At 31.8% G+C, this 25,734-nt stretch overlaps 2 protein-coding genes across 11 annotated transcripts in view; one reads left to right on the forward strand and one right to left on the reverse strand.

Annotated features, from left to right (window-relative positions):
- Positions 1-2,150: 2,150 nt before the first annotated feature.
- IFT57 (intraflagellar transport 57) lies at positions 2,151-18,785 on the reverse strand. 3 transcript variants are annotated; one of them, XM_089243025.1, is made up of 11 exons: positions 18,500-18,785; positions 17,495-17,670; positions 16,103-16,211; positions 14,829-14,882; positions 14,547-14,665; positions 10,604-10,700; positions 10,102-10,203; positions 9,377-9,499; positions 6,195-6,461; positions 3,154-3,220; positions 2,151-2,656 (listed from the first exon to the last, which is right to left on the reverse strand). In XM_089243025.1, the coding sequence occupies exons 2-11, from the start codon at positions 17,653-17,655 to the stop codon at positions 2,490-2,492; spliced, it is 1,266 nt and encodes a 421-aa protein (XP_089099151.1). In that variant the 5' UTR covers positions 17,656-17,670; positions 18,500-18,785; the 3' UTR covers positions 2,151-2,489. The 3 variants fall into 3 exon arrangements, with proteins under 3 accessions (XP_089099151.1, XP_089099153.1, XP_089099152.1); XM_089243027.1 differs by having other exon boundaries at positions 2,231-2,656; positions 18,741-18,758; XM_089243026.1 differs by having other exon boundaries at positions 2,231-2,656; positions 18,444-18,698.
- Positions 18,786-18,842: 57 nt separating this feature from the next.
- Positions 18,843-25,734, forward strand: part of AMPdeam (AMP deaminase) — a 33,901-nt gene continuing 27,009 nt past the window's right edge. For 4 of the 8 annotated variants that reach the window (XM_089243029.1, XM_089243030.1, XM_089243033.1 and 1 more), the window contains exons 1-3: positions 18,931-19,137; positions 22,422-22,641; positions 24,354-24,374. In XM_089243029.1, coding sequence (XP_089099155.1) covers positions 19,068-19,137; positions 22,422-22,641; positions 24,354-24,374 — 311 coding nt within the window. In that variant the 5' untranslated portion in view covers positions 18,931-19,067. Of the gene's footprint in view, positions 19,138-22,421; positions 22,642-24,353; positions 24,375-25,734 lie in introns of all 8 variants that reach the window. The other 4 variants (XM_089243036.1, XM_089243032.1, XM_089243031.1 and 1 more) reach the window with 4 other exon arrangements.

Consider the following 25,734-nt stretch of genomic DNA (forward strand, 5'->3'; position numbering starts at 1 on the left):
CGTCACCCCAACGCCCCTTGCCGCAAGAAATTCAAATCCCGACAGAAATCACGAAGTGCGGCTTATACGGCGAAATTGAAATTTTAAAATTTATTTGATAGCAATTTATCATTCTCATCGTCACCCCAACGCCCCTTGCCGCAAGAAATTCAAATCCCAACAGAAATCACGAAGTGCGGCTTATACGGCGAAATTGAAATTTGAAAATTTATTTGATAGCAATTTATCATTCTCATCGTCACCCCAACGCCCCTTGCCGCAAGAAATTCAAATCCCCACAGAAATCGCGAAGTGCGGGTTATACGGCGAAATTAAAATTTGAAAATTTATTTGATAGCAATTTATCATTCTCATCGTCACCCCAACGCCCTTCATCGCGAGAAATTCAAATCCCGACAGAAATCGCGAAGTGCGGCTTATACGGCGAAATTGAATTTTTAAATTGGACAGTGTCGGGATTTTGACCGTGTCGGGATTTCGACCCTGTCGGGATTCTGACCGTGTCGGGATTTTGACTTGTCGGGATTTCGACCCTGTCGGGATTTTGACCTGTCGGGATTTCGACCCTGTCGGGATTTTGACCTGTCGGGATTTCGTCTGTCGGGATTGTGACTTGTCGGGATTTCGTCTGTCGGGATTGTGAACGGAACCCAAATGGAATGCTATATTTTTTCCATATTCTGCGGCATGCCAGGAAACATCGAGGGACACCAACATGCAGGGCCTTACATCCTGGAACAGTGCCCCTAGGTTGTAATTTTTTGTGGAGGACCGCAGACCGGACTTTTTTGGGGCTTTTATGGTGTATTTATAGTACAAAAAAAAAGACTAAAATCGTCCCTGGCTCTGTCAGCCCAGCCTTTCTGGGGTTCATGCCAGGAAATTTGAATCAGGGATTCTGAAAAATTCTTAAATATCTTTATTACAAAAATAATCCATTTAAAATGCTAAATGCATATTGCAATCCTTATTAAACCTTGCTTTTCTCAGCACGTCACAGGAACGAACCAGACACCTACATTCAAAAATCTGGTATATATCAAGCTTAGCAGCATGCCGGATGTCGAAAGCAAAATAGCAGAATCATTAATATTCCAAAGAGTACTTTGTCGCTATAATTAAAAACCATGATTCAATTATGAAAGTTGGGGTTTCCTTCTTTGCCATAAGTGATCGTGGGTAAGTAAATTCCAACAGTTGGAAAAATCGGATAAAGAAATAATGTTGAGGTGAAGGAAAAGCAAAAAGAGACATTTTTTTTTCAGGGTTACTAATGAAGCTTCCTGAAAGAAGAGAGAGAGAGCTGGAATGTATTTCTTCCATTCGCAGATGGACGAGATATTTTGTACATGATGGTTAAAGGATTAAAATCCATTTGCTTACTTAACTGTGCATGCACCTCGTGCATATTCCTCTGTGGGATTTCCAACAAGTTTGTACATGCTGGAATGTGTTATGAGTGTGTGTCCCTAGCATATTTATGTTATCAGAGTTGTGATTGTTTCATGTGGCTATTTTGTTGGTGCTGCCATCTGTCTTCCATATTTTGAATATCAAACCAGATTCATTTTCTTAAAAGAACTACAAAAAATGGCATTAAGGTGACATAAAAATATGGTATGTATTTGAAATTTGTGAAGACTGAATTTACTATATCTGACAGCATATGACACCTATATATTTGTTTGATGAACAAAAAACATCTTAGATATGCCATGAAATAAACATAAATAGTTCACCGATGAACGTTAAAATGAAAAATTGTTATTATTACTAGCTGTAATACCCGGCGCTGCTCAGGTTTTCTTCAATTTCTGGGAGGATTGAAGAAGCGACAAACCATTGTAAAGGAATAAACTATTATATATAGTACTGACAGCATTATTTGGTCACAAACCATTGTAAAGGCAGATACATGACTGAAACGCATTACTAGGAAACCAAAGTAAACATTCCGAAAGTGATTGTTGAGGAAGAGAAACCATTGTTGCCTGATGGTTTTTCGCCCATTTCAGGCATTTGCCCTGCTCTGATAAATTTTTAAAGTAGCCTATCACTCAATCCAGGTTCTGTTTGGCATACATGTACAATTTGGTGATGATCAATCTGAAATTGTAGATTTGTGTACAGAACATACACACATGCAGACAGACAGACAGAAAATAAATTTTATATATATAGATTATTATTATCTTTTTTTTGCAATATGTAATATATTTGTGTTGAAATTAATAACTTTGTGCTAGCGACGTTGAAACAAATATCAAAATTAACAAAATCTTGCGTAAAACTATAATATTGATGCCTGGAAAAAATCAGCTGAATTTGTGGATCATTTACGTAACATTTTATTACATTGCAATGTTGAAATATTAGGTTAACGTTTATGCAACCCAGCATATTGTTTCTCACTTGATGAATTTCATAAATAATTTTTATATCAAATGTAAATACAGACTAGAATTCTGAAATAAGGTATTTCTGCATTTTTACAAAAACCCTGGATTAGTGTAAATATTTGTTTCTCGCTGCAGATTTCCTTTTTCCTTTAGTTTGGCCTGCAGCAAAGTATGAGACGCAACTCCAATGCGAACTTCCATTTGACTCAAGTCAGATTTGATTTTGGTTAATGCTTTTCGTATGTTTACCAATGGTTCTGAAATGAAAAAATATGTATATTAAACAAATTTCAAGCATTATTGTAAATTACAAATTACAGTGAAACTTTAGATTACGAGTAATTTGTGGTTCACGAGTGTTGTAAAAGACAAAAGCAAGAATTTCTATCAAATTTTGACTTAATACATAAGCTATGTTTTACAATACAAATAGTACATATGCCAAAGCTTTCTAAATAAGGACTAGTGCATAAAAATCAAATATGAAATATTGAGAATACCAAGTATATATGTGAATATCGTGAAACTTTAATTAAATTCAAAAACATTTTTTGCAGTAAATCCAAGTTTTCAGTAATACAGGGGTAGTCTCAGTCCTTTTAAATTCAAAATACCCAGAATCTACTATATATTCATTTGCTCCAAACAATTGATTGATTTTTCTCTTTCATGAAAAATATAAAATGTAAAATACTAATGTATTAGCTTATATAGATATGATTTCTAGCCAAGAAGAAAAACAAAATGAACATACTTCCATCTGTCACGTTTGAACCTCTTTCATCCATTTCTTGCTTAATCTGCTCCAACTCTTCAGTAATCTAGATTGTAAAGTTTTTGTTTTTTTTTAAAAAGGAAATCATAAACCTTAATAGCATTTGTAGGCACAAATTTCTTTTATTTGTGAAAAATATGAGAGCACTATCCGATTTGAATTAAATTTTATAACTAGGGCTAGGATTTTTATGACCTAAAAATTTGAAATTATTATGGATTGGTTAAAAAAACTGAAATTCAGGTTTTGAAACCACCTGAAAAACATTGCCAGGTTTTTTGGGTCAAAAATTCTAGAATAGCTGGGTAATGGAATTAAGATTTGAATTGATTTTCTCAATTTTTTCTGTTATTTCACCTTTTGATCCTTTAATTTAGAGCAGCGGTTCTCAATCTTTTTTGACTCGCTGAGCCTTTTTTAGTAAAAAAATTCTTTGGCGGAGCCCTGTAGGCCAATTTTTAATTACTCATTAAAATTACTGATTTATTTTTACTATTTAAAAATATTTATAATTTTTTTTTTAATTTTAATGTTTTTTTTAAATTCTAGAGCGGCTGTGGAGCCCCTGTAGAGTGCATGAGGAGCCCCAAGGTCTCTGCGGAGCACTGGTTGAGAACCGCTGGTTTAGAGATATCAACCACAAAATTTATGGGAAAAACTTCCCTGTGTGTTTTCTGGACTTGCTCATGTCCATAGAAACAACATTAAAATTTTAAAAAATAAATTTTATTCGTTCTTAAAAACAGGTGATTTAAAAAATTAAATTTATGCTGTAAGTGCCGAAATAAATGAAATTTTTGTTTCCTAAATTAAGTTTGGAATCTCGCATTCAGGAAAAAAAATCAAGTGGTTTTGTGTAAGAAAAATATTTTTCCTAATTTATAAAACCGATGCTCCCAATTGGGAACATTGGCTGTTAAAAGATTAAGTAAAACTTGTACAGTAGAAACCTGATCTAACAAATATTGCTTATAGAGACAATCCTATTATTACTAGTGATTTGTAATCAACGATCATGATACTTGTTGCTTATTATGAAATAGTCATCATAATAACTGTTTTTATTTCTATCATGACCTGTCGTTGTAACAGACTTTTACTGTATTTTGCAGATTCCCTTCATTTGACATAACACTTTCTCCATTTTTCTCTTGGTCATTTTCAATTCAATTTAAACATTTCTATACATTAACAAAACAAATGCTAGTGAAACCACACTTCGTTTCATCTCTTTCAGGTTATTTTTCTGCCATGAAAAAAAGGGGGGTTAACTCTACCATAACATAATCAACAAACAAAAAGAATGCATATCTTTCAGTTAGATTGGGAAGAGGTTTCATTTGAAATGCGCTTAATTTATTTTGACGTGAAAGAAACTTTGCCTGGTTTTAATCCAGGGGTTTTCAAACCTCTGTCACTGATCACTCGCTCCCTAGCCCCGATTTGTGGTTCATCACACCTTCCCAAAGTAGCTTAGTAGATATTTTCACTTTGAAACATAAATAAGCACATAAATCATAAATGAATATCTCCAGCTCGCAAGGACATCCATCCCTGAAAAAGATTAGCAAAGTCCCTGAGAGCTGTGATGCACACTTCAAGAAACACTTTTAATCCAAAGAAATTATCTAGATGATCAAAGGTGACTCCCCCCTCCCTCACCCTTCAACAGCTTTATTTATTTATGGTTTTCTACCCTGTTGTGTTCTGAAGATGACTCTCTGTCGCATGGCTGAAACACATGAACCAGTGAAAGAAAAATTTACATTTATCGGCTGGTTATGATCAACATGGAAATTTCTGATTGGGTAGGTGTCGCAAGTGGAATCCCTCAAGAAAGTGTCCTTGGTTCCATGCTTTTTTTTCACTTTTTTTGATAAACTCAATCAGGGTATCAATAGGATTGTTAATGAATTTGCAGATGACATGAAGCTAATGGGGGTAGTCGGGAATCGAAACAATAGGGAGATGCTTCTGCTGTCACTCATTTTGATTTGAACAAACCTTCTGTTTCACCAAGGAGTGGAATGGTATTGCTATCCCGGACGCAACTTGAAGCCTTTGGGAATTCTCATTGCTGAGCGGCTTAGGTTTTCTGTACATTGTTCAGCGGTGGTCAAAAAAGTGAACAGAATGCTTGTGTTTTACTCTTAAAAGGTGTCTTTGCTTTCTCCTAAAGTGATCATTACACTTTTCATGGGCTTAATTTATCATGGACTGGATTATGCCTTAAGGTTTTGGAGACCACATCCACAGAGGGACATAGATTTGGTTAGGGGGATGCATACGTAGAAGAGCCACACATGCTCTTGTGGATACACTGTGCTTGAGCTATGAAGAAAGACTTGATTTTCTGAATATGTTTACATTAGAAGAGTGCAATTGTCAGGAGATATGATTGAAGTTTTCAAAATTCATGGGAATGGATAGTATTGACCACGTGTTATTAATGCACCATCAATCAGCTGCATCAACAAAAGGACACTAGTATCGTTTAGTAAGGGACAACTCCAAATTGTTGTGTCACAGAAAATTTTTCTCTAACAGGGTTGTAAATAAATGGAATGTCTTATTCCAGAATATCGTGAATTCTACCAGAATTGAGAAGTTTAAAAAGAAATGGGATGAATCGAGAAGTATATCCATACTTAGATAAGAAAACCATAATTTTTTTTTATGGGCAGTATTTTATTATAATCGTTAGTTTTTATTAGTTTTATTTTAGTGTATCATTAGTTGGGTTTTTTTTTGCAATTGCTCTTATTCTGGGATGCTGTATTTTAGTTATATTTGACATCCATATTTTTTATATTTTTTTTCAGTCACCTCATTCTGCATTTTGCCTGTTATGACATTTGTATTTTTAAAAAAATCCTTGGAATTTCTTTAATTTTTTTTCCGATTTCTTTAATGATTTTTTGATAATAGACTCATTACAAAATTTTCTGTTGAAGCCTTAAATATATGTTATCAGTGCTGGTTTTTATGAAAGCGTTTTTTACATATGCTGAAAAATATACCTGAGCTAATATTCTGGACCTCTCTGTAATACCTGTACTGACAGAATTGTATCTATCTTTGACTTGTGACAACCGTTCCTGTGCAGCTCTATATTCAAGCACTTGTTGCTCAAGCTGACTGTTTAGGTACTTCTCTCTGCTTCCAATTTTTTCAAGTGTGTGAGATATCTCAGAATAGAGCTTGTCAAGTTGAGTTTTTGTTAATGTCAGACTTTCTTCAATATTTTGTCTGTGCTGATGAATCTGTTCAACATGGCTCCTCCAATCCTGAAAATGAATTCTATTTTTTATTTTTGACTAACAGTATAATTTGTTTTTTTTTAATGGATCAAATGTTTTTAACAAAAAAAAAATCATATGAGCAAATTGTTATCCAATTCTGTCTGTGATTGAAAACAATACAACTGTTTTTATTTTTAAAAACAATAACCAGCTGAAGTAACCACCCATCCACCATTATCGAATGTCTGATATGTGATGAAAATTGATTTTATTCATGATGCAAAGCACTGCTTGTGTCGATGGTCAATATCAACCCTTGACCTACATCCTCTTGTATAACACTTAGCAAAACGTTATTGCATGAATAAATAATATTTGGTCATGATAAAAATGAATGGTATAATATAAAAAGGGATTATTCAAGTCCTTTGGTCACTAATTACTGCAAATCCATTGATTTTAGAAACATACTTCCAGATGGAAAAAGTATCCAAATAACGTGTAGATTTTAGATAGGCCCTACATCATTCATATTGCCAGGGGTTGTATAATTGTTAAAATAAAAAAATTAGCTTTTTATATTTGGTTACAGAAAAAATTCCATGTTTCTAAATGCAATATTTGCTGAGATATTTGAATTAAAAAAAATTTCTGTAAAGAACAGCAAAATGGGTTCGTCCATTATTTTATGTGATTCTTTCCCTCATTTTTAATTTGAATATATAGATCAGTGTTTCCCAAAGTTGGCAGTATCGCAACCCCCCCCCCCCCCCCAATGGGGCAATGGAAGTGTTCAGGAGAGCGATAGAAGCTTAGGATTTCGTATAGGATTAGTATAGAGTTGTGGCTTGAGTTGGGAGTGCTAAGATGAAAAAAAAATTGGAAACTGGGGCCAATGAAATGAAAAGTTAGGGAAACCATGATCTAAATTAACATATTGCACTTAGAAGCATGGATTTTTTTTTTTTTCTCAGGAGAGATAGGATGTGTTATAATTGGAGAGTTTTTTAAGACTGTAAATGAGATCAAATAAAAAGTTAATTTTTTTATTTTAATAGCTGTACAACCCCTTGGAATATGAACGATGTATCTGTAGAGTGATTTGGATACTTTTTTCTAATTGGAAGTATGACACCAGGATCAATGGTTCACCAATAATTTGCAGCGGAGAAACTTAAGGCATCACCCAGTATATCATATGAAATCACCAGTGAGCATTTGAAAGAAAAACTTTCACATTCAGCATGTTCAGAATAATTTTATAAATTCAGTTATATTAAAAAATTATGAATAAAATTATATTTTTCTTCGACAAAGGTTCATACCAGGATTGGGTTTTTAACATCAAAAACTAGTTTAAACTGTCAAACCTAAATGAATGCCCTTAGATAATGTTTTGAACACATTAGGTGTATAACATGATGAAAAACATTTTTGCATATTACAGTAAACCCCCTCTTTATGGACACCCCTCTTTTACGGCCAAATAGTGATTTCCCCTTGTATAATAAAAGCATGCATTTCAAACTCCTGATTAACGATCCTCCCTCCTTTATGGACAAATTTTTTTGTCCCACTGGTGACCCCAAAACAGGTTTTACTGAGCAATGGTTTTTTCCCCTAAACATTAATTTATTACAATAATTAAAACAATATTAGTTATAATTTGCAATTTTGAATTTTTCACCATAAAAATAGTCTAGAACATATAAAATATAATTTTATGGTTTATTTATCTAAACTGCTGATTACCTGTATTCAATTTGCTAAGCAAAATAGAGCTGTTCAAAATATGTGTGTGATAGGGCACCAGAGAGGTTTTTGACTTCAGAAACCAACTCAGTATTAAAACAGTCAAAATATTGTCAAATAGTTTTTTTCAACCTGATTGATAGGTAAAATTATAAAACACTTATTTTTGTGTAGATTAAAGTGTTTTATATTTTGAATTATGTAATTATTGAGAAAGAATGTCTATTTTGATATTTTAAATTTTCTAATCTGCCCAAATTTTTTTCCATACAAAAATTCTTGCATAGCATCTGTTAAGACATTTTTTAGGTGAGAATAAATGATTTTATCTCAGATTATATAAAGCCAGAGTTTTAAAGAGTATTTTCAATCAAACCAGAGTTTTAAAGAGTATTTTCAATCAAACCAGAGCTGGCAGTACTTGATATCCAAAGCATTGTTTTGCACGTTTAGATACAGCTTCAATTGAGAAAACCATTGCATTATAAATGCTAGTAAATACACCATATTGTAGTCAAACTTAGTCATTCTTTTGCACTAAGAATAAGTTACAGGGGTTTCTTAAGCATCATATACTATCGGCACTGCCAAGTTAAAGGAACATTTTAGTCCTACAATTTACTATTTTGATTGCTAGATGTATTCTAATGTTATGCACTATAAGGGTATTGTTTTAAGTATCTGTGGTTATCTTGATAATTTAGTAACAGAAATCAGCATTACATACATGGTTTAAAAGAACTTTTTCAACATCTGCCTGTTATGAAAAGAGTATAGCAAATGGTTTATTTCTGCACACCTATATAAGCTGTTGAAGAGATTTTGAAGGTTAAGAATCATCTCGAATCGAAGAACATCAAATCATTCCCCATGGTTTTTACTTCAGCATTTATGCTATGCTTTATTCAAATTTTATATTTTATAAGAAAAGAAACATATATTGCACAAAAATAATTCTAGAGAGTAGAAAATTATTTTGCAATCATATCAAGTATTTATTCTTAGTGCAACATCGCTACTTTAAACATTACATGCAATTAACATGTGTATTTCCAATGGGAATTTTTATATTAAAAAGCAATATTTGAGGGAATTATACGTGGCAAATTAAACCATAAAAAATTACCATGCTTCAAAAACCTGCTAACCCTGGTTCATACAAACATGATTGTCAATAAATGTTATTAACAAATATATTAGATACGCACCTTGGAGTCACTTTTAATTGTTACTTTGAGCTGAGGCAAAACTCTTTCAACTTCCATTTTCCATTGCGTTAAATCTACATTGGATTCCATAATACCTTCAGGTTTGATGAACTCATCTTTATCCTAGAAGGCAAAGAGTAGTGTTGGGTTATCTTAATCTTGAATAATGAACATTGTGTATCATCAATTGTAATACTGAGAGTGTCTTATAGTGAAATAAAATATAAATAACAGAAATTAAAAGTGCTCTAGGTTATAAAGTATTTATTCAGAAGAAATTGTTCCAAATGTTTCTTCTACATTTGACAATAAACATCTACGTAGATGATGGGAACAGAGACAAAATAATTTCCTTGGCTAGCCAGAATACTGTAGAATGTGGCCAAAGTAATTGGAATGAATTTTTCTTGCATCACATTTTTATAACCTAAGAGTTTCTAATGATGAGTCATGAAAACCTGTATTCAGAGCTAATAGAATCAAATGCTAGGACTGAAATAGATCCATAAAAACAATTAGGTAATTTAAATAATTTTTTATTGTATCTCTCTCAATATTTTTTTTAAGAATTTGAGTACCTTTGATTGCATATTAAAAAAAACAATTATATCTAGCAATAAATACCTTGAAAACTGTTTTATCAGAGAAACCAGGCTGTTTTCCACAAAAAAAAATATATATTGATTACATGTATTTAGGTGTAACTGATTGATTTTTATACTCACAGAACTATCTTTACCAAATGATGATTTCACACCTTCTAGGTCTAATATATCAGCTTCATTATCGTCATCATCCTCATCATCAGCAGAAAACATAAAGTCTTCCTAAAATAATAATTTCTTTACTAGCTTGATGCTGTCAAAGCACTTGCACAATGTTCATAAATAATATGCTCAATTAGTTGTCATAAAAATATATGTATGTATACATTTTAGATAAGTCCAAAATTATTTTTTTTAACCCTAGAATACTAACTCTATGTCTCAGAGATGTAGAGGTATAAGCAGTTTTGTGATCAGCTTTTTTTTTTAGTTGGTATTCTGGGGTTAAAATTAGTCTTGTGATCCCATTCCAGTTCAACTTGCCATGTTAGCTGCTAACCTTGCTACTCAGATTTGTAGGACTCATGTTGAATGTTGGTTTTAAACGGGAAACGTCTTCTGATTTTGCATACATTAATTTTTTTTAACTCTGAATAAACTGGTTACAGTTGAAAAAACATACCTCAATCATTTCTTCTATTCCATCAGATCCTGTTTCAGAATCTTGTTCATTTGAATCATCCTCCTCTTCATCTTCCTCTTCAACCTTGTAGATTGGCCTGAATCGAGAGGAAATATTCCATGAATATTTATGAATTTTTGCTTATAAAAAATAATTTTATATTCCTATTTTAAAAAAAATTTGAATCTGTAGTTACATCTAATTTTCTAGCAGAAGGTCTATAAGCTTGTACAGGGACACCTTGTGATTCAACACTTGAATTCCTTGAGAATACACATGTGCACACATGAAATTAGGGGCTTATTTCCTAGAACAGCATATATTAACCTTTTAATTATCAAGTACTTAAATATCCAGAGGAGAAATTTTTTAAGGGATTATATTACACAAATGAGGTACCTTGAATACTATTACATGACAAAAAAAAATTTTTATTGTCAATATTCAAAAAGATATGGGATGTTGCACTTCACGGAACATACGATATTTATATGATTTTCATAGATTTGAATAGTTTAAAAATGCCATTTATGGTTTTCCAACTTACTTTTCTATCATTGTTGAAGAATGCACAGCAATATGTTTCCTCCACACATGGTATTTCTCCAAAATGCAAAGGGTCAAAAATTGTTCTTGCTTGGCTTTTCAAGAAATAGAATTCATGAGTAACTTTGAGCCCTGGTGCTAGTAATTATAGAAACTTCACGAAAGCTCACAAGTAAAAATTGAATGTTGAGGAGTTGCTTAGAGGTATCAATGTCAAAACGAGCTCAAAATATCAAATGCCTTTACTTAAAAAATAAACTCATGTTGCCAAATACAAGGGTTAGGGAACAAACTCGAGAAAAAATTTAAAACATTTTGTTGTTCAAGCTAATTTCCAGTTTTGCATTTCTAAGAAATTTGAAATTAATGCATAAAAAATAATTTATTTTAGTAAAGTTTAAGAATGTGTCTATATATATAAAAACAAGTGAATATTAACATAGGACAGAGAAGCCTCAACTCAGCTAAGTATAGAGCAGAAAAAGGAAGAAATCACGGATAAAGAGAAAAAATACAGATGTCATGTAGCTCAAGAGTACATCATTTTTATGTTGAATGCAGCAGTTTCTTGAGAAGAACTGCTTGAGAAAAAAACATTAGGTGTATTTTAGCTCAAAAAAATAGTGAATTGTTGGTTAAAGAAACATGCTTTTAATTAAAAAACTACTCAAATAACATGCCCATTTTAAGTGTCTTTTTTTTTTTTTACTAGGGAACATATTTGTACTGAGATACAAAATTTAATTTTTTTTATACAGGTATCCCTTCCTCTAACTTCCAATCAGAAAGTTGTTGCCCAGTCTCTCCCGAACCAAAAAAAAAAAGTTTCATGTTAAAAAGTGCAATATTAGCCAAGATATTATAGTTTAAAAATTAAAATTGGTGAAAATGAGGGAAATAACAGCATATAACCCCCCCCCCCCTCCTATGCTGATCTCAGTACATGGTGTGTCACAGGCGGTGAATTTTTTTTACCACCTGATTATTTTTGAAATAATCACAGTAGTTTTCATTCCATAGAGTAGACTTTATTAAGACAACTTTTTTTATACAATGTTAGAATTAAAATTGAAAAAAGATATAAATTATTTTCATAGAGCTATACACAAAGTTAAATTTTTTTTTAAAAATTAAATATGACAAAACAGGTCCTTGGTATTTAAATTTCTGAAACCAGCATGAGGGGTTAAAGGGTTAATTAACAAACTCAAGAAAAAAAAATTTAAACATTTTTTTGCAGTTGCAATTTATTAACACTTTTCTAAATTCCAAGATGTCTATCGTTAACATTCAATCAGTAATATCTTGGTGTATATTTCACTTAAAAATATGGATTTTTTTTATGCTCAGAAAAGACAAGAATTGTATTGAAAATTAAATTTTGTACCTCAGTACATATACGTTAATGAAATTATTTAAGTAAAATGAATGGGGCATATCTCTCTAACATGGACACATTATATGATAAATACTTTTTCTAATTAAAAGTGTGTTTCTACAACCAATGTTTCACAAGTTATTTGAGCTGAAACAGACTTAAATTTTCACTCTGTATATTCTGGGATGTCTGCTGTAGCAATAAAGATTTCTGACGAAAATGAATCTATGACGAGGATTGCAGGACAATGAATCAATTTTTGTTTTTTAATTCAATAGTTTTCACAATTCAACGTTGGTTCATTGATGGAATAGTGTCGAATTGTGAGATGCTGCCGTTGCGTAATGCACATTTTCCATGTGTAAATAATAGCATATGTGATTTTTGCCTGTTAAATTTCATTAAAATATAAGTATCTTCCTATCATGTGGGTCATTATATGTATGTGATGACCTACTCAAGGTAATTCAAAAGTTGTATGATAGTAAAAAGATTAAAGAGAGTAATAAAAAAAGTGCTAAAAATTATGATACAGTATACAAGACTAGAGGAAAGCTGTCATATATGTATTTATAGAGAATGTCTGAATGCTTGAAATCAATCAGTAAATCCATAAATGAGCAACTTAGATCGTAAAAAATCAATTTTTCAAGTGTTGCAATGTGGTAAGAAAACCAATAAAATGATTAATATCATGCTCAGAAGTTTCTTCAAATTTCTAGGCTACATCTTCATAGCAATCCATGTGCAGTTTTGAAGGTCAGTTAATGATCACTGGGGCATTTTTGGTAGTGTCAATTATGCAGAATTGGGAGAGATGTCAGCAAAGACACTGTTTAGTTACAGGTAGTATGCAGTGATAGGTCCTATACCTTTTTCACAGAAGAATACAGACTTTCTTGAGAGAGTCACAAAGAAAGTGAACTAAGACACCACCTGATGAGATTCAGCTTTGGGAAGAAGCTAGACTCTTTGAATAAGTTATATTGGAAAACTGTATTTGGGTGGCTTCTATATAAAAGGAACCAAGTGCCATTTTTAACATTTTTGAGCAATACTAACATCTGATCTATTGGGGAAAGAGGTGGAATTTTTTATTTAAATAGAACGAAGTAACATCTAAGCTGTAATGCGTCGGTGTGCACTTGAAGCAACTACCAAACTGAGTTTTTATCTTATTTTACTTAAACAGAACAAGGTTATCTTTGGCAGTTGGTTCTGTTTGCAAAAGAACTGACAAGAGAAACTCACAGGAAAGGACAACCTAGAATTTCCCCAGATGAAATTCAAAAAATAAAGGATCATAATAAGTTTCCCTGATATAAATTCCACTATTGTCGAAGAGGGAGTGGTGAAACAGAATATCTGTCAACCGAACTAACAATCACCCATGTATGACTTATACAAGGAAGAAAATAAAGGAAATGGCACAGTAAGTTTTAGTTGCTATACAGGATACTTCACACACACTTTAATATCAAAAGAAAAAAGCTGAAGAAAGATAACTGCAGTAATGTGATTTTTGTGTTAATATGCAGAACCTTGCACCAATAAAAAAAAGTCCAGTCAAATCTTAAGGTGCATATGCACCCTTGAATAGTTGATAGCACATATCGCAGCAAATCTGCTGGGAAAATATATTTGTTTTTGGTGAAGTGCTTTTGAGCACTCTAAAAACACCTTCTACTACCTTTGCTATTGCGATTTTATCGCACATTTTATGATCAAAAGCGCTTGTTTAGATGACATATCACCTCTTAAAGCTTGTCCCATGAACTTAGAATTACCCCGTACATAATTGGAGATCTTAATGAAAATCTAAAAAAAATCATTCACACAAATCTGATCTATTCCATACTGTTCAAATCTGTTGTGAGTGTGGAATGGAAAAAAGGGGAGAGAGAAATCTATTATTAATGTACAGAACTAGTAATTAATCATTCTAACAAAAGTAAATATTATTTTTAAATATACTCCTGCAATGATTTGTAATTTGTCTGAAATTAAAATTACACTTACTTTTTGAAGTTGAAGTTTGCTCTTTTGATTGCTGAATCAGCTAACTTGTTCAGAACAAATATAACATGCTCACCACAGCCTTGCTTCAATCTGTTTGGGGGGAAATCTACTGGTGTGCCCTTTGAAAAGTAAATTTATACATAAACATTTATATAGACATGTACCATCAGGAACGACACTAAATAGTTAAACATAAGATATGAGCAAATGGAAACTCAAATATAACTAATCTAATGCTTAGTAACACGTATGGGTTTCGATTATAGTTCAAAAAATGTGTACCATCTCCTTCAGGACACCCAGAATGTTTGCTATGCTGGAATTTGGATCATCAAACTGAAAAGAGAAAAGGTATAAATCAAAAATCATTGACTATGGAAAAAATAGGTAAGAGGAAAAAGGAATTTTATGATAATTATTCAAATAAAAAAGAAAGAAAGGAAAAAAAATAATGATACAGTAAAATCTCATTTTAACTTGGATTTCAATATATTTATCTGTTAACTGATGTCAATTTCTCTTAAGATAATTTTTTTTCGTCATTGATGAAATTTTTGCTGAAGGATGAACTTCTCATGTAAAAATATTAATAAAGGTGAGAAGACCTCACGTGTGAAAATAAGATACAATGGTGTCCCTTAAGAGTGATTTTTCAAAAAAGTGTTTTTTGGCTGAAGCTGAAAGAATATGACAACTCATGAGAGACAAATTAACAATGCTGCTAAAAAATCTATAGTAAAGCTGCAAAAGCATGGCAAAAAGTGATAAAATGTCTGTTAAATCTCATTAACGATTAGTATATACAGGGTGGTTCAAAACTCATTGTATAAACTTTTAGGGGAGGTAGAAAATACAAAAACCAAATAAAATCTAAAAAAAAAATTAGTTTTTGTATATAACTGGATGATAAGAACTTTGAGCACTTGTGAAACTTAACATGTACTACCCTCCTAATAAAGAGTTTTTCCACCCATTATTGGCTTGTCGTTTCTGTATTTTATCCTCCAGCTGATCAGTTTAGGGGTTTCCGGTCATACATTCCTGTGTTTCTTTTTTGTTTCTGTGTTTCCTACCGCCCCAAAAAGTTTGTACGTTGAGTTTTGAATCACCCTGTATAAGAGGTACTGGATCTTCGAATTGAAACATTGCATTGTCCAAAATTTTGATTCATTCATGTAAGCAGTAGCTGTATCCAACATATCTCAATTACGTTAGGCACTCAGGATTTTATTGTACTAAATTTCAATGAATTTTTTAATAATATATCTATATGAATATAAAATCATAAATTCTATATTTCTGTGTCTAAAACCTTCACTGTAATGAATGTTTTAAAATAACAAATTCTCTGCAGTTCATGGAAATTTCTTATATTGGAATTTCACAGCATCCAATATTTTAAATTTTAAAAAAGAAAAAAGTCTCTATGTTAGTGATACATTAAACAATGAAAATCTGGGGTTTTTTTGGAAATATTTTTTGGCAAAATTTTTCTTATACAAAATGAAAATGATCAGTCAATTATTTGAGGAGAAGCACAAAACAATATTTCTCACTTCTTGAGGGGTGTCAAAGTGTCTCCCACACTTCCTAATAAGCCATGCAGCCAATGCTGTGAAAAGATAGAATTGCTCTCCTGGATTTGTTGGCAGAGCAAAGAAATGCCTGTAAAATTAAAAGGTTTTTCTCAATTGAATATGAAAATAATGGTTTTTTTAAGGAAACATGTGACAAAACAATTCAACGTTACTGATAACATAGCTTCATATAAACTGTGCATACACTGAAGCAAGCTTAACAATTTCAATAGGATTCATCCAGGTTATTTGTGATACCACGAGGTGTTATTATAATATAATTCTCATGCCGCCCTCTTACCACATGCAGGACCTAGTGCGAAAATAATTCTAGGGTACCAAAATTGTTTAGGACCCTGTTTGCTTTGGTTTTATATATATTGTGGGGGAGAGGAATTTAATCTATATTGTTTCAGAATTATAAAGGAATGCTGAGAAATATTCATACAAAAAGTATCAAACACACAGTTGAATGTTAATTAACACAAAAATTGATGAAAATTCTGCATTGGAGGTAATTTTAAACTAATGAGAGAAACGCAATTCCAGAAATTAATGAAAATTCAGAACAATGATTTCAGAATTGATGAAAGAGACAATTGCAGCATTGATGAAAGAAATCACTTCAGAATTAATGAAAGTAATAATTTTGCAATTGATGGAAATTAAGACAATGGTATAAAAAAATTCCAGAATTGCTGAAAATTAATGCAAGAAATAATTTAAGAATTGGTGAAAGACTCCAATAATTTTCTGTGAATGCGAGGTCTCACAAAGTGTGGGGCCTGGTGTGACTGCACCTGCCACACACCCCTTAATTAAGGGCAGCTCTGTATAATTTGATAGTTCTGTATATGGCAGGGTCGTCATTTCAACTTTTTCCAGTGGGGGCAAAGCACATGTACTCAATGTATGTGTATATATATATATACACCATTTTTAGTGTATTTTCAAAAGCCGGGGGGGGGGGGGCACAGCCCCTCCCCCTGGCCTAAATGACGGGCCTGGTATACAGATATTGATGAGACAGTAAAATCTTTTTGAGGGGACACGTCCGTAATGGAAGACACTTTTTTTTTACTGGAAATGCCTTCCTATGTTATACTTTAACTCTACTGAGGGTACACTTTTTTTGAGGACCAGTTTTCTCTGAAAAACAAAGAATAGTCTTTTTGAAGATATTTTACTGTAGTTCAGTTTGACAATTATAAATGTAGGTTGTGAGTAATATGTACAAATATATAGTATATTATATAGTTTTCAACCATTATCTAGGAAGATTATAATATTCATTTAGAAGTTAAAAAATTCATTCTTCATAATTTCTAAAAAAAATATGATTAGCACATGTATCTAAGATATGCACATTACTTGCTCATGGGTTTTAATCGAATCTCCCGATAAAAGTCATTGTCATAATGTAAAAGCTTCAGTTTCTCAAACAATAGCTCCATTTGAATGAAAGATGTGTATGTCTGGCCATGGCTTGCTGAGTCAGCCAAGGATTCTCGCCTTCGTCTCTCTTCAGCCATTATTGTCTAATAAATCTGTTTGGGAAAGAACATTATTACAGCCATAAATTTAAAAGGTTAAATGTAACTTATCTTAATATATGTTTTTTCACACAGCAAAACTCCTATGCAATAATTCTCATGGGACTGGAGAAAGTATGGAAAAAGGATTTATCATTATAAATGTGGAATATATTAACACATTGAAGAGACCAGAAAGTAATATTGTTATATAGGTGTATGTTGCATATTGTTGCATCGTCATACCAAGTATTTACTATGTTTTTAAATAAATGATTTTGAGATTGCAGAGAATTTCGTTCAAGTAGACTGGAATAGCGATTTTCTCAGTTTTTATATTCAAATTTGTTTTTAATAAGGAACAACTTGTAGGCAAGATGGTGTCAATCATCTTTTTTTTTAAACTTTCAAAAAGTCCTGAAAATTTTTTTCAGAGTTGAAATCTAGAGATGATAGTTTTTTAGTGGGACAAAAGTTGCCTCAAAGGATTTAAGAAATTCAATATAGAGAATTTTTCTTATGTGCAATAAATATAAAAATTCATACATCTTGATTATATCCCCATATACTTAGAAGAATGGATTACGGTAATATATATATATATATATATGTTTTGTTTTTTTCATATTTATTTTCTTCTTTGAACTTAAAATTATATTAATTTTACCAGTACACCCCCAAAAAGTTTACTCAATTAAAAACTTAATTCATCACATGTAACAAAAGATGTAATCAAATAAATCAGCAATTTTTTTCCAAAAAAAGCACACAATTATTTTAAAAATTACTTGAAATGCGTAATGATATTAATATGCTAATCACATCACTTTGTTTGTTTACATACATAACGGTACTGTTGCTAGTAGCAACCAAATAGTGATAAAAAAACAAAATTAAGATGCAAACATTTCGTATCAACCAAACAGAAATGGCCTAAAAGAAAAGTAACTTTTCAATTTTGTTTCAAATTAAAAAATATATAAGTTTTTTTCATTGTGCGTTGTCGAAAAAACAGCTTTTCTTCTATAAAACATTCAATCAACGCCGATCAATAAGAAAAGCTTTTTAATCTGATCTGAATATACCAGCAATGTTGATTGGCTTTCGCGGCAGGTGAAACATCTCAAGTCGGCTCTTGTTTATCATCTATCGCGCATGCGTGTAAAACATCCCAATCATGACGCAATGGGTATCCCGCTGCGCCATCCGCTTGTAAACATTGCGATTCTTGCGATGAAATCTATGTTTAGCTACAAAATACGCTTCTAATTTTGTCACAGCCTTTGTTATCGCCCTACCAAATATTCACCCCCAGTTGGTCTCATATACGATTAATGCGGAAATCAGCTTCTTAGAAAATTCTCGAATTGTCTTTTACTTGCGGAAGTCTTTAAAAATCTCTCTCTCTCAGTATGGAGCCATACAAATCATCAGCTGAACAGGAATCGGATGCTGAATCGGATTTGAATGACAAAACTTCAGGTCTTTTGCATAGATATATTTTTCATGTATAATTACCTTTACTCTACAGTAAGGTATAAATCGATTGACCGAGAACACAATTTTCCGTATTAATCCAATTAATGTACTGACAAACTCAAGTTGTATTGCTATTGTTTGATTCGGAAATACTCAATAGATTGTTATACGTTATGGGTAAATGTGACAAAAAAAAGGTAACTATGCAGCAATCGCTGGTTATTATGTATAATCACGATCAGCTCGGTGAGTTTGATAAATTTTCACTATCACTTTTACCGGCGATTATGCATAATTACCCGTCGTCTCCGTAAGTATGATAAATTTTAACCTGTGATTATGCATGATATCCGATCGTCTCGGTAAGTCTGATACATTTGTCGGTGATTATGCATAAGTACCGATCGACTCTGTAAGGTTGATAAATTCTACTGTGTTTATCACTTTACTGGCAATTATGTATAATTACCTGTGTGGGATGTTTGGTAAATTTTTTGCACTTTTATTGCTTCTACCAACAGTTATGCACAATTATCTGTCTTGGTAAGTTTGATTAATTTTAGGATAATTTTTTTACCGCCCTTTCCTGCAATTATGTATTTTCACCAATTGTCTCATAAAGTTTGATGAATTTCACTGCATTTTTCATTTCACTTTGCTGGAAGTTATTCATTACCAATTGTCTTTGTAAGTTTGATAAATTATACTGCAATTTTACTGATGTATATTCATCATTCCCAAATGAAGTTGGTAAGTTTGATAAATATAGAAAATTATCACTTCTCTTCTCTTAATTTGTTCAATTTATTGGTTTTGCCCATGTGTGATGCTTCCAAAGCAGAATGTGCCAAAACATGAGACGTACATTGCAGAAACATTGGTGCTGCTGCAGCACAATCTGGAAGAATTTTAAGAAAAGTGTAGAAAGATGCTATTATGGTGATTTTTACCGCAAGTGCCGTTGTGTGAAAGAACAATGCAAAACATTCTCTTTGGGGTGTGATGTGTTCACAACATGTATTTTTCCATTAAAATTAAATCAAAATAAGTGTGAAGAATATGAAATCATGAGAATTTCTATCAGTCTTGTAATACTGGTGGTGTTGACTTTTACATACATGTTGTCATATGTAAACATAACCAACATTACTGATTGAATTTGTCATCACTGAAATGTACGTAGGATGTTTGGTGAATTTAAGTAATTCTTTGATTATTTACCGTAATTACCAACATGAACTAGGGGATTATACATAATCATAGGCACATCCAAAGAGGGTAGAAAAAAAATTTTACAACCCCAGCACACACAAACACCCCTGAGAAAATCCTGGGTACTGTACTGTGGATAACCACTGTTAAATGTGGTGAATTCACAAAATTTATCTTACTTACCAAAACAATCTGTGACTATGCATAGTAACTGAGACCGTTCAAGTATTATGTCATCATAGATGAAGAGGGGGTTTCCGATTTGCTTACTTTTGATGACGGGGGGGGGGGGGGGCTTACGTCGTCAACCACCCTTTATGAAAATATGAGTTAGGATTCAGAGGGACAGAGCTGATGATGAAATTTTGCTGACAAGGGGGGGGGGTCAAAAATGGCTAAAAATTTGCTTGCGTAATACTTGAACGGTCCCACCTGATTTATCCCATTTACCATATTATTATATTTAATATTTATTTTAATTAACAACAGTAAAATCTCCCTAATAATCATTAAAGCAACCCCAACCTTGCACATGTAAACGGGGCTTAAGAGGGTCACTTTCACTCTCTTCTAAGAAAAAAATAGAGATGTGCAAATATATGAGAGAAATTTTTGAACAACAAAAAATTGGCTCTACAGAGAGGATTTCAAAAAAAATGTCATTGTTTTTTATAAAAAAAACATTTTCTAAAGGAAACATTAAATAATTTCTAAAATACAGCAGTCTAAATCTTTCATCTTATTGTTATCAGTGTACATTATCATTCATTATGCATTTAATGCACACAATCTCTAAAAGCATTTGTGTTATACAAATCTCAAATTATTTCTACTTTTGAAATACCAAAAATTATTTTGTGATAATTTAAACGTGAATTTTCAAACTTACAAATACAAACAAAAAAATGTATTTTAACCTGAATTTTTTTTTTTTTTTTTTGTAAAATACAATTTTTAACCATCACCATATATACAGTATATCCTCAGTTATCGGAAATGCAAGTTGCTGAATCCATTTCAGATACGAATAAATATTTCTGTAAAGCTGTAAAAGAATGAAAACAGGAGACTTTTTTATGGTCAGTGACCAAAGAAATAGTATAAATAATTTATGAGCTAATTTCATTACATTTATGTGAGTGTGTAAAAATAAAATGAGCATATACTGTACCTATAATTTTCACTTGTACATTAATGTATTTAGCAACTAAAAATTGTAGATCTGAGCTTGTTTTTATTTTACAAGTTCATGTGAATCTAAAAGAATTAACTTATAAATTATTTATGCCATTAATTTGGTCACCAACCTTGCAATACACTCTCTACTCAGTCCACTTGCATCTTTGAATATGCACATATAAGAACACTTTAACAAGATAACTAAAGACTATGATTTTCCTTTTATTCTTTTATTTCAATTGCGATTATATCTTATTAACTTAACGACAATAAATAATAACATAATAAAATTAAGTTATTTACTTGAATACAGTCATAATTTGCTTATTCAGATAGGAAGATTCATTTTAAATATATAGCAAATAAATGCTTTTTGCTCATAAATTGAGGAGTTCCAGCTTGAAAATACTTAAGTCCAAAAATCTCTTTTTTTTTTATACAGCTTAATAACAATATATTATTGGATTCACCTTTCTTTTTTTTCTCAAACTTGTCTTCTTGAGCTTAGTGTTCTTTACTTTGACAAAATGTCATAAAGTTTCACCCAATAAATTATTCAAAAATGCTTTGAAACAGTTTTTGCTTATCATTTAAAATTGCTATTTTGGACTTGAGTACTTTCCTCATGAGAGCTCCTCAATTTATGGAATACAGGATAATGTTTTGCCACACAATTTTATTTTAATAACTGTCTTGACTGTCAAGGAATATTAGTAAAATTTTAAGAAACTTTCCATTTTTTTCAACCAAGAATTTGGTTTAAAATTTTACCACACGTGTATTTTTCGATGGGTGCAATTTTCAATTGAATGCACACAATGTACTTATTTTCAATCACATATCAAAATTTCAGTTCATGAATTTAAATTTGTTAAATTTTAATCTAAATATTTCAGGTAGTGATTCTCCAATTGCATCACCATCATTTGATATACCCACTTCTGTTTTGACATCGCCAGAGATGGATCAATCGTATCAAAAAGTAGCAGAGACAATAATTCATCATACTAAAGATGGTGTCAAAGTCAAAGAGATTTCTGCTCCGTATGAAGTCCCACATTTTCCAATAGAGAGGACTGAATCTCGGTGGGCTCTGCAGAGACAATTGTCTTCCAGGTGAACTGATATTTTATCCTTATCAAACTGTTTTAACTTATTAATGAAATTGAAGGGGGACATCTTTTTTGTAAGTTAGTATATTTAAATTAATGGGCAAAAGTAGCTTTATCAAACAAAATAATTACACGTTTTGCATTTTGGTGAAACATTAAAGCTTGAGTTGCAGCTTCAGAAACTAATAAAATATTTAATATTTTTATAATCTTATTCACAAACTTTGCTGCATTGTTAGAAGCCCAGTTTATGTGCTACAAACTGTTTTCTGTTTAAAAAAATAGGCTTGTAATGTTTCCAAGAAAAAAAAATAGCTCCTATGAAATTTTGGCTAGCACCAAATCTATTCAGTCTGCCATGTGTAAGGCGTATAAAAGTTCTAACTTTGCATGTATTTTTTTCAATCACATGCCTGACACTTACATATAAAATATTGATTTGGGCATGTATTATTTTAAGTCTGGCATGTAAATTTTTGGAGATTCATCCAGCTCTGGCTGGCATTTCAATTTTTCTTTGGTTTCTCATATTTATTGTCATATTTACTCAAATCATACACGCACTATATTTCTCAGCTATGAAATGCATATTGTTTCTTAACATTGTCACTTATAACCTAATGCACACCCATATAAACAGCTATGGTTTTAATAGGAGGGGTGTATGTTATAGATCTCTATTCTCTCTCTATTATCATTATCTCTTCTATTATTTATATTCTACTTCTATGTTAGTTTGGGGAAGGTATCTTCATTTATTAAACTTTTCTAAAGAAAAAGAATGGCTTTAGACCAGTGTTTCTCAACCTATGGTTCGCTGACCAGAGGTGATCCGTGACGATGTTACGGTGGTTTGCAAGCAGACTTCAGTTCTCATTCAATGAGAATTTATCCAATCATCAAACTGATATTACTAATATCCTCTTGGGTTTGATTAAAAAACTAGACCCTCATACTTTGAGTGACAATATTTCATCACGAAATTTACGGAAAATTTCCATCCTACATACAGAATATCTCTATTGCTGCCAAAACACTCAATTCTCAATTAAATTGCTAATCATTGCTGAAATTAATAAAATTAAGAGCTATTTATTGCAAATCAAAGTAGAAGAATGTATCTCACAAAAAACTTCAAAACCTGGTGATCAAAATTCATCAAGGAACAGGAAAAATATGGAAAATAAGGGTCTTTAATATATACGAGAAGAGGACATACGGATAACACCAATTGTCATCAAAAAACAATGTTAGTAAAATCACCAATTATTACTGAAAAATTGCCAATGTAAGGTAAGTGAATGGGACTAGTGGAAATCGCAGTGAATTGCAGTTATCAGTAATAAAACATTGAATGTATGATATGAATATTTATGGTCTTAATTATCAACACATGGTTTGTAAGTTTGGAAATTATCTGCCTTTACAGTTTTAGTAAAAATAATAAATTAAAATGAACTTTATTGAAAAACCAAAACAATTGTATAAAATAGTCAGTCCAATCAAAAATACAGGAATGTCCTTAAAATGCGGGTATTATAGTCACTTCTCATAGGGGTCCGTCGACATGTTTCAGACATTTTACTGGTTCTTGAGTTTTAAAAGGTTGAGAAACACTGCTTTAGACAATAGTTTTCTCATTCAGAAAAAGCATAATAATGATTATTATTCATTTGATATTGGTTTTGAACAATTTTTCTGAACACTTTCATGCAGCCAAGCAAAAGAAGATGAAAAGTGAGTAATATTAATAAAAAAATTGTTTTCCTCATTTATTGTAAGCTCATTTGCTTGGCATTCTACATCACTGTTTGCATGGAATTTAACATTGTAGTACATCTCATAGAGATTTGATGTTGATAAGAGCCAATTATATTCACAGCAATGGGGCTTTAGTTTATAATTATAGTTGACTGTAAAATGTGCCATACATACTCAAGCTTTTGAAAGTTTTCTCCTATTACAATAATGTTTTCCCTCCTTCATCAGTCTATAGCTTCATCACTCTTACTGATTCAAATAATTATTTGAGTGGAATATTCATGGAAATGTTCAAAAAAAATAGTCTCAACTATGAGGAATGAAAAGATTTTTCTTTGAAAAACTAGTTTTATTTATCATTAGCTGAGATTAAGCATTAAATATTAACTTATATTTTAAATTATGTATAGCCTTCAGTCAAATTTGTTTTTTTGTGACATGGGTTTTTTAATAAAATATTGGAATATGATTGAACCTTGATTATCCAGAGCTTTCTGTTAACTGATGTTAGTTTCTTCAGGGATAATATTTATTTTTATGGCAATGAAATTATTGCTAATGTCAGAAATTTACCTACTAATGAAAATGTTGGTGAAAAGACTTTGGAAGTGCAATTACAGTGATATCTGGAATCACGTTCACACACATAAGCCAAAACATGATTTCTCATAGATTCCTATGGAAAATTGTTTGAGGTGTTCTAGGAACTCCCCAAAATTTCTAACTTTCATAAAAGGCTGAGATAAATAACTTTGCAACTTGATCAGGGAGAGAGGGAGAAGGAAGATGAGATATGCACAGAAGATCTTTTTATGTAACACTATGCAGTCGAGTTCATGGGCCATAGTCAAAACAAAAGTGAGTGAGTGGTGTATAATGGTCATTTGGTTATGGTTTAGTTGGTGTGATATAGTCAGCTCATTTCTCTCTCCCACACATGCAGATGAATAGATAAGTTCCTAGAATGTTCAGACTGTCCAGTTTGATATTGAGTCTTACAGTATTCACTTAAACCATTTAAGTCTAAGGGTTTTTTTTTTCGTTAAAAACATTTTTTCTTAGCTTAATCATTAATTTCACATGAAATGGCTCAAAATCTTTATGAAAGATGAAGAGAGGTGAGAGATGTGTGTGTGTGTGAATCTTCCAGAAAGCAATTGCACATGATGGAAATGAATTAATCTGGCTTAAGTGAAAGATACTCATTGAATTTATTTTGATTCACACAAAAATTTAGAGCTTTAGCTCACGATCTGGCTGTTTTGTGTCAGCACATGTATTCATATCTAAAAATGTTCATAAAAGTTTAGAAAAATATATAAAAGTCTTTGTTTGC

Source organism: Pholcus phalangioides, unplaced genomic scaffold (assembly GCF_987345545.1).
Source record: "Pholcus phalangioides strain wild (caught in Gottingen) unplaced genomic scaffold, Ppha-v1.0 ptg000015l_1, whole genome shotgun sequence".
Taxonomy (NCBI): domain Eukaryota; kingdom Metazoa; phylum Arthropoda; class Arachnida; order Araneae; family Pholcidae; genus Pholcus; species Pholcus phalangioides.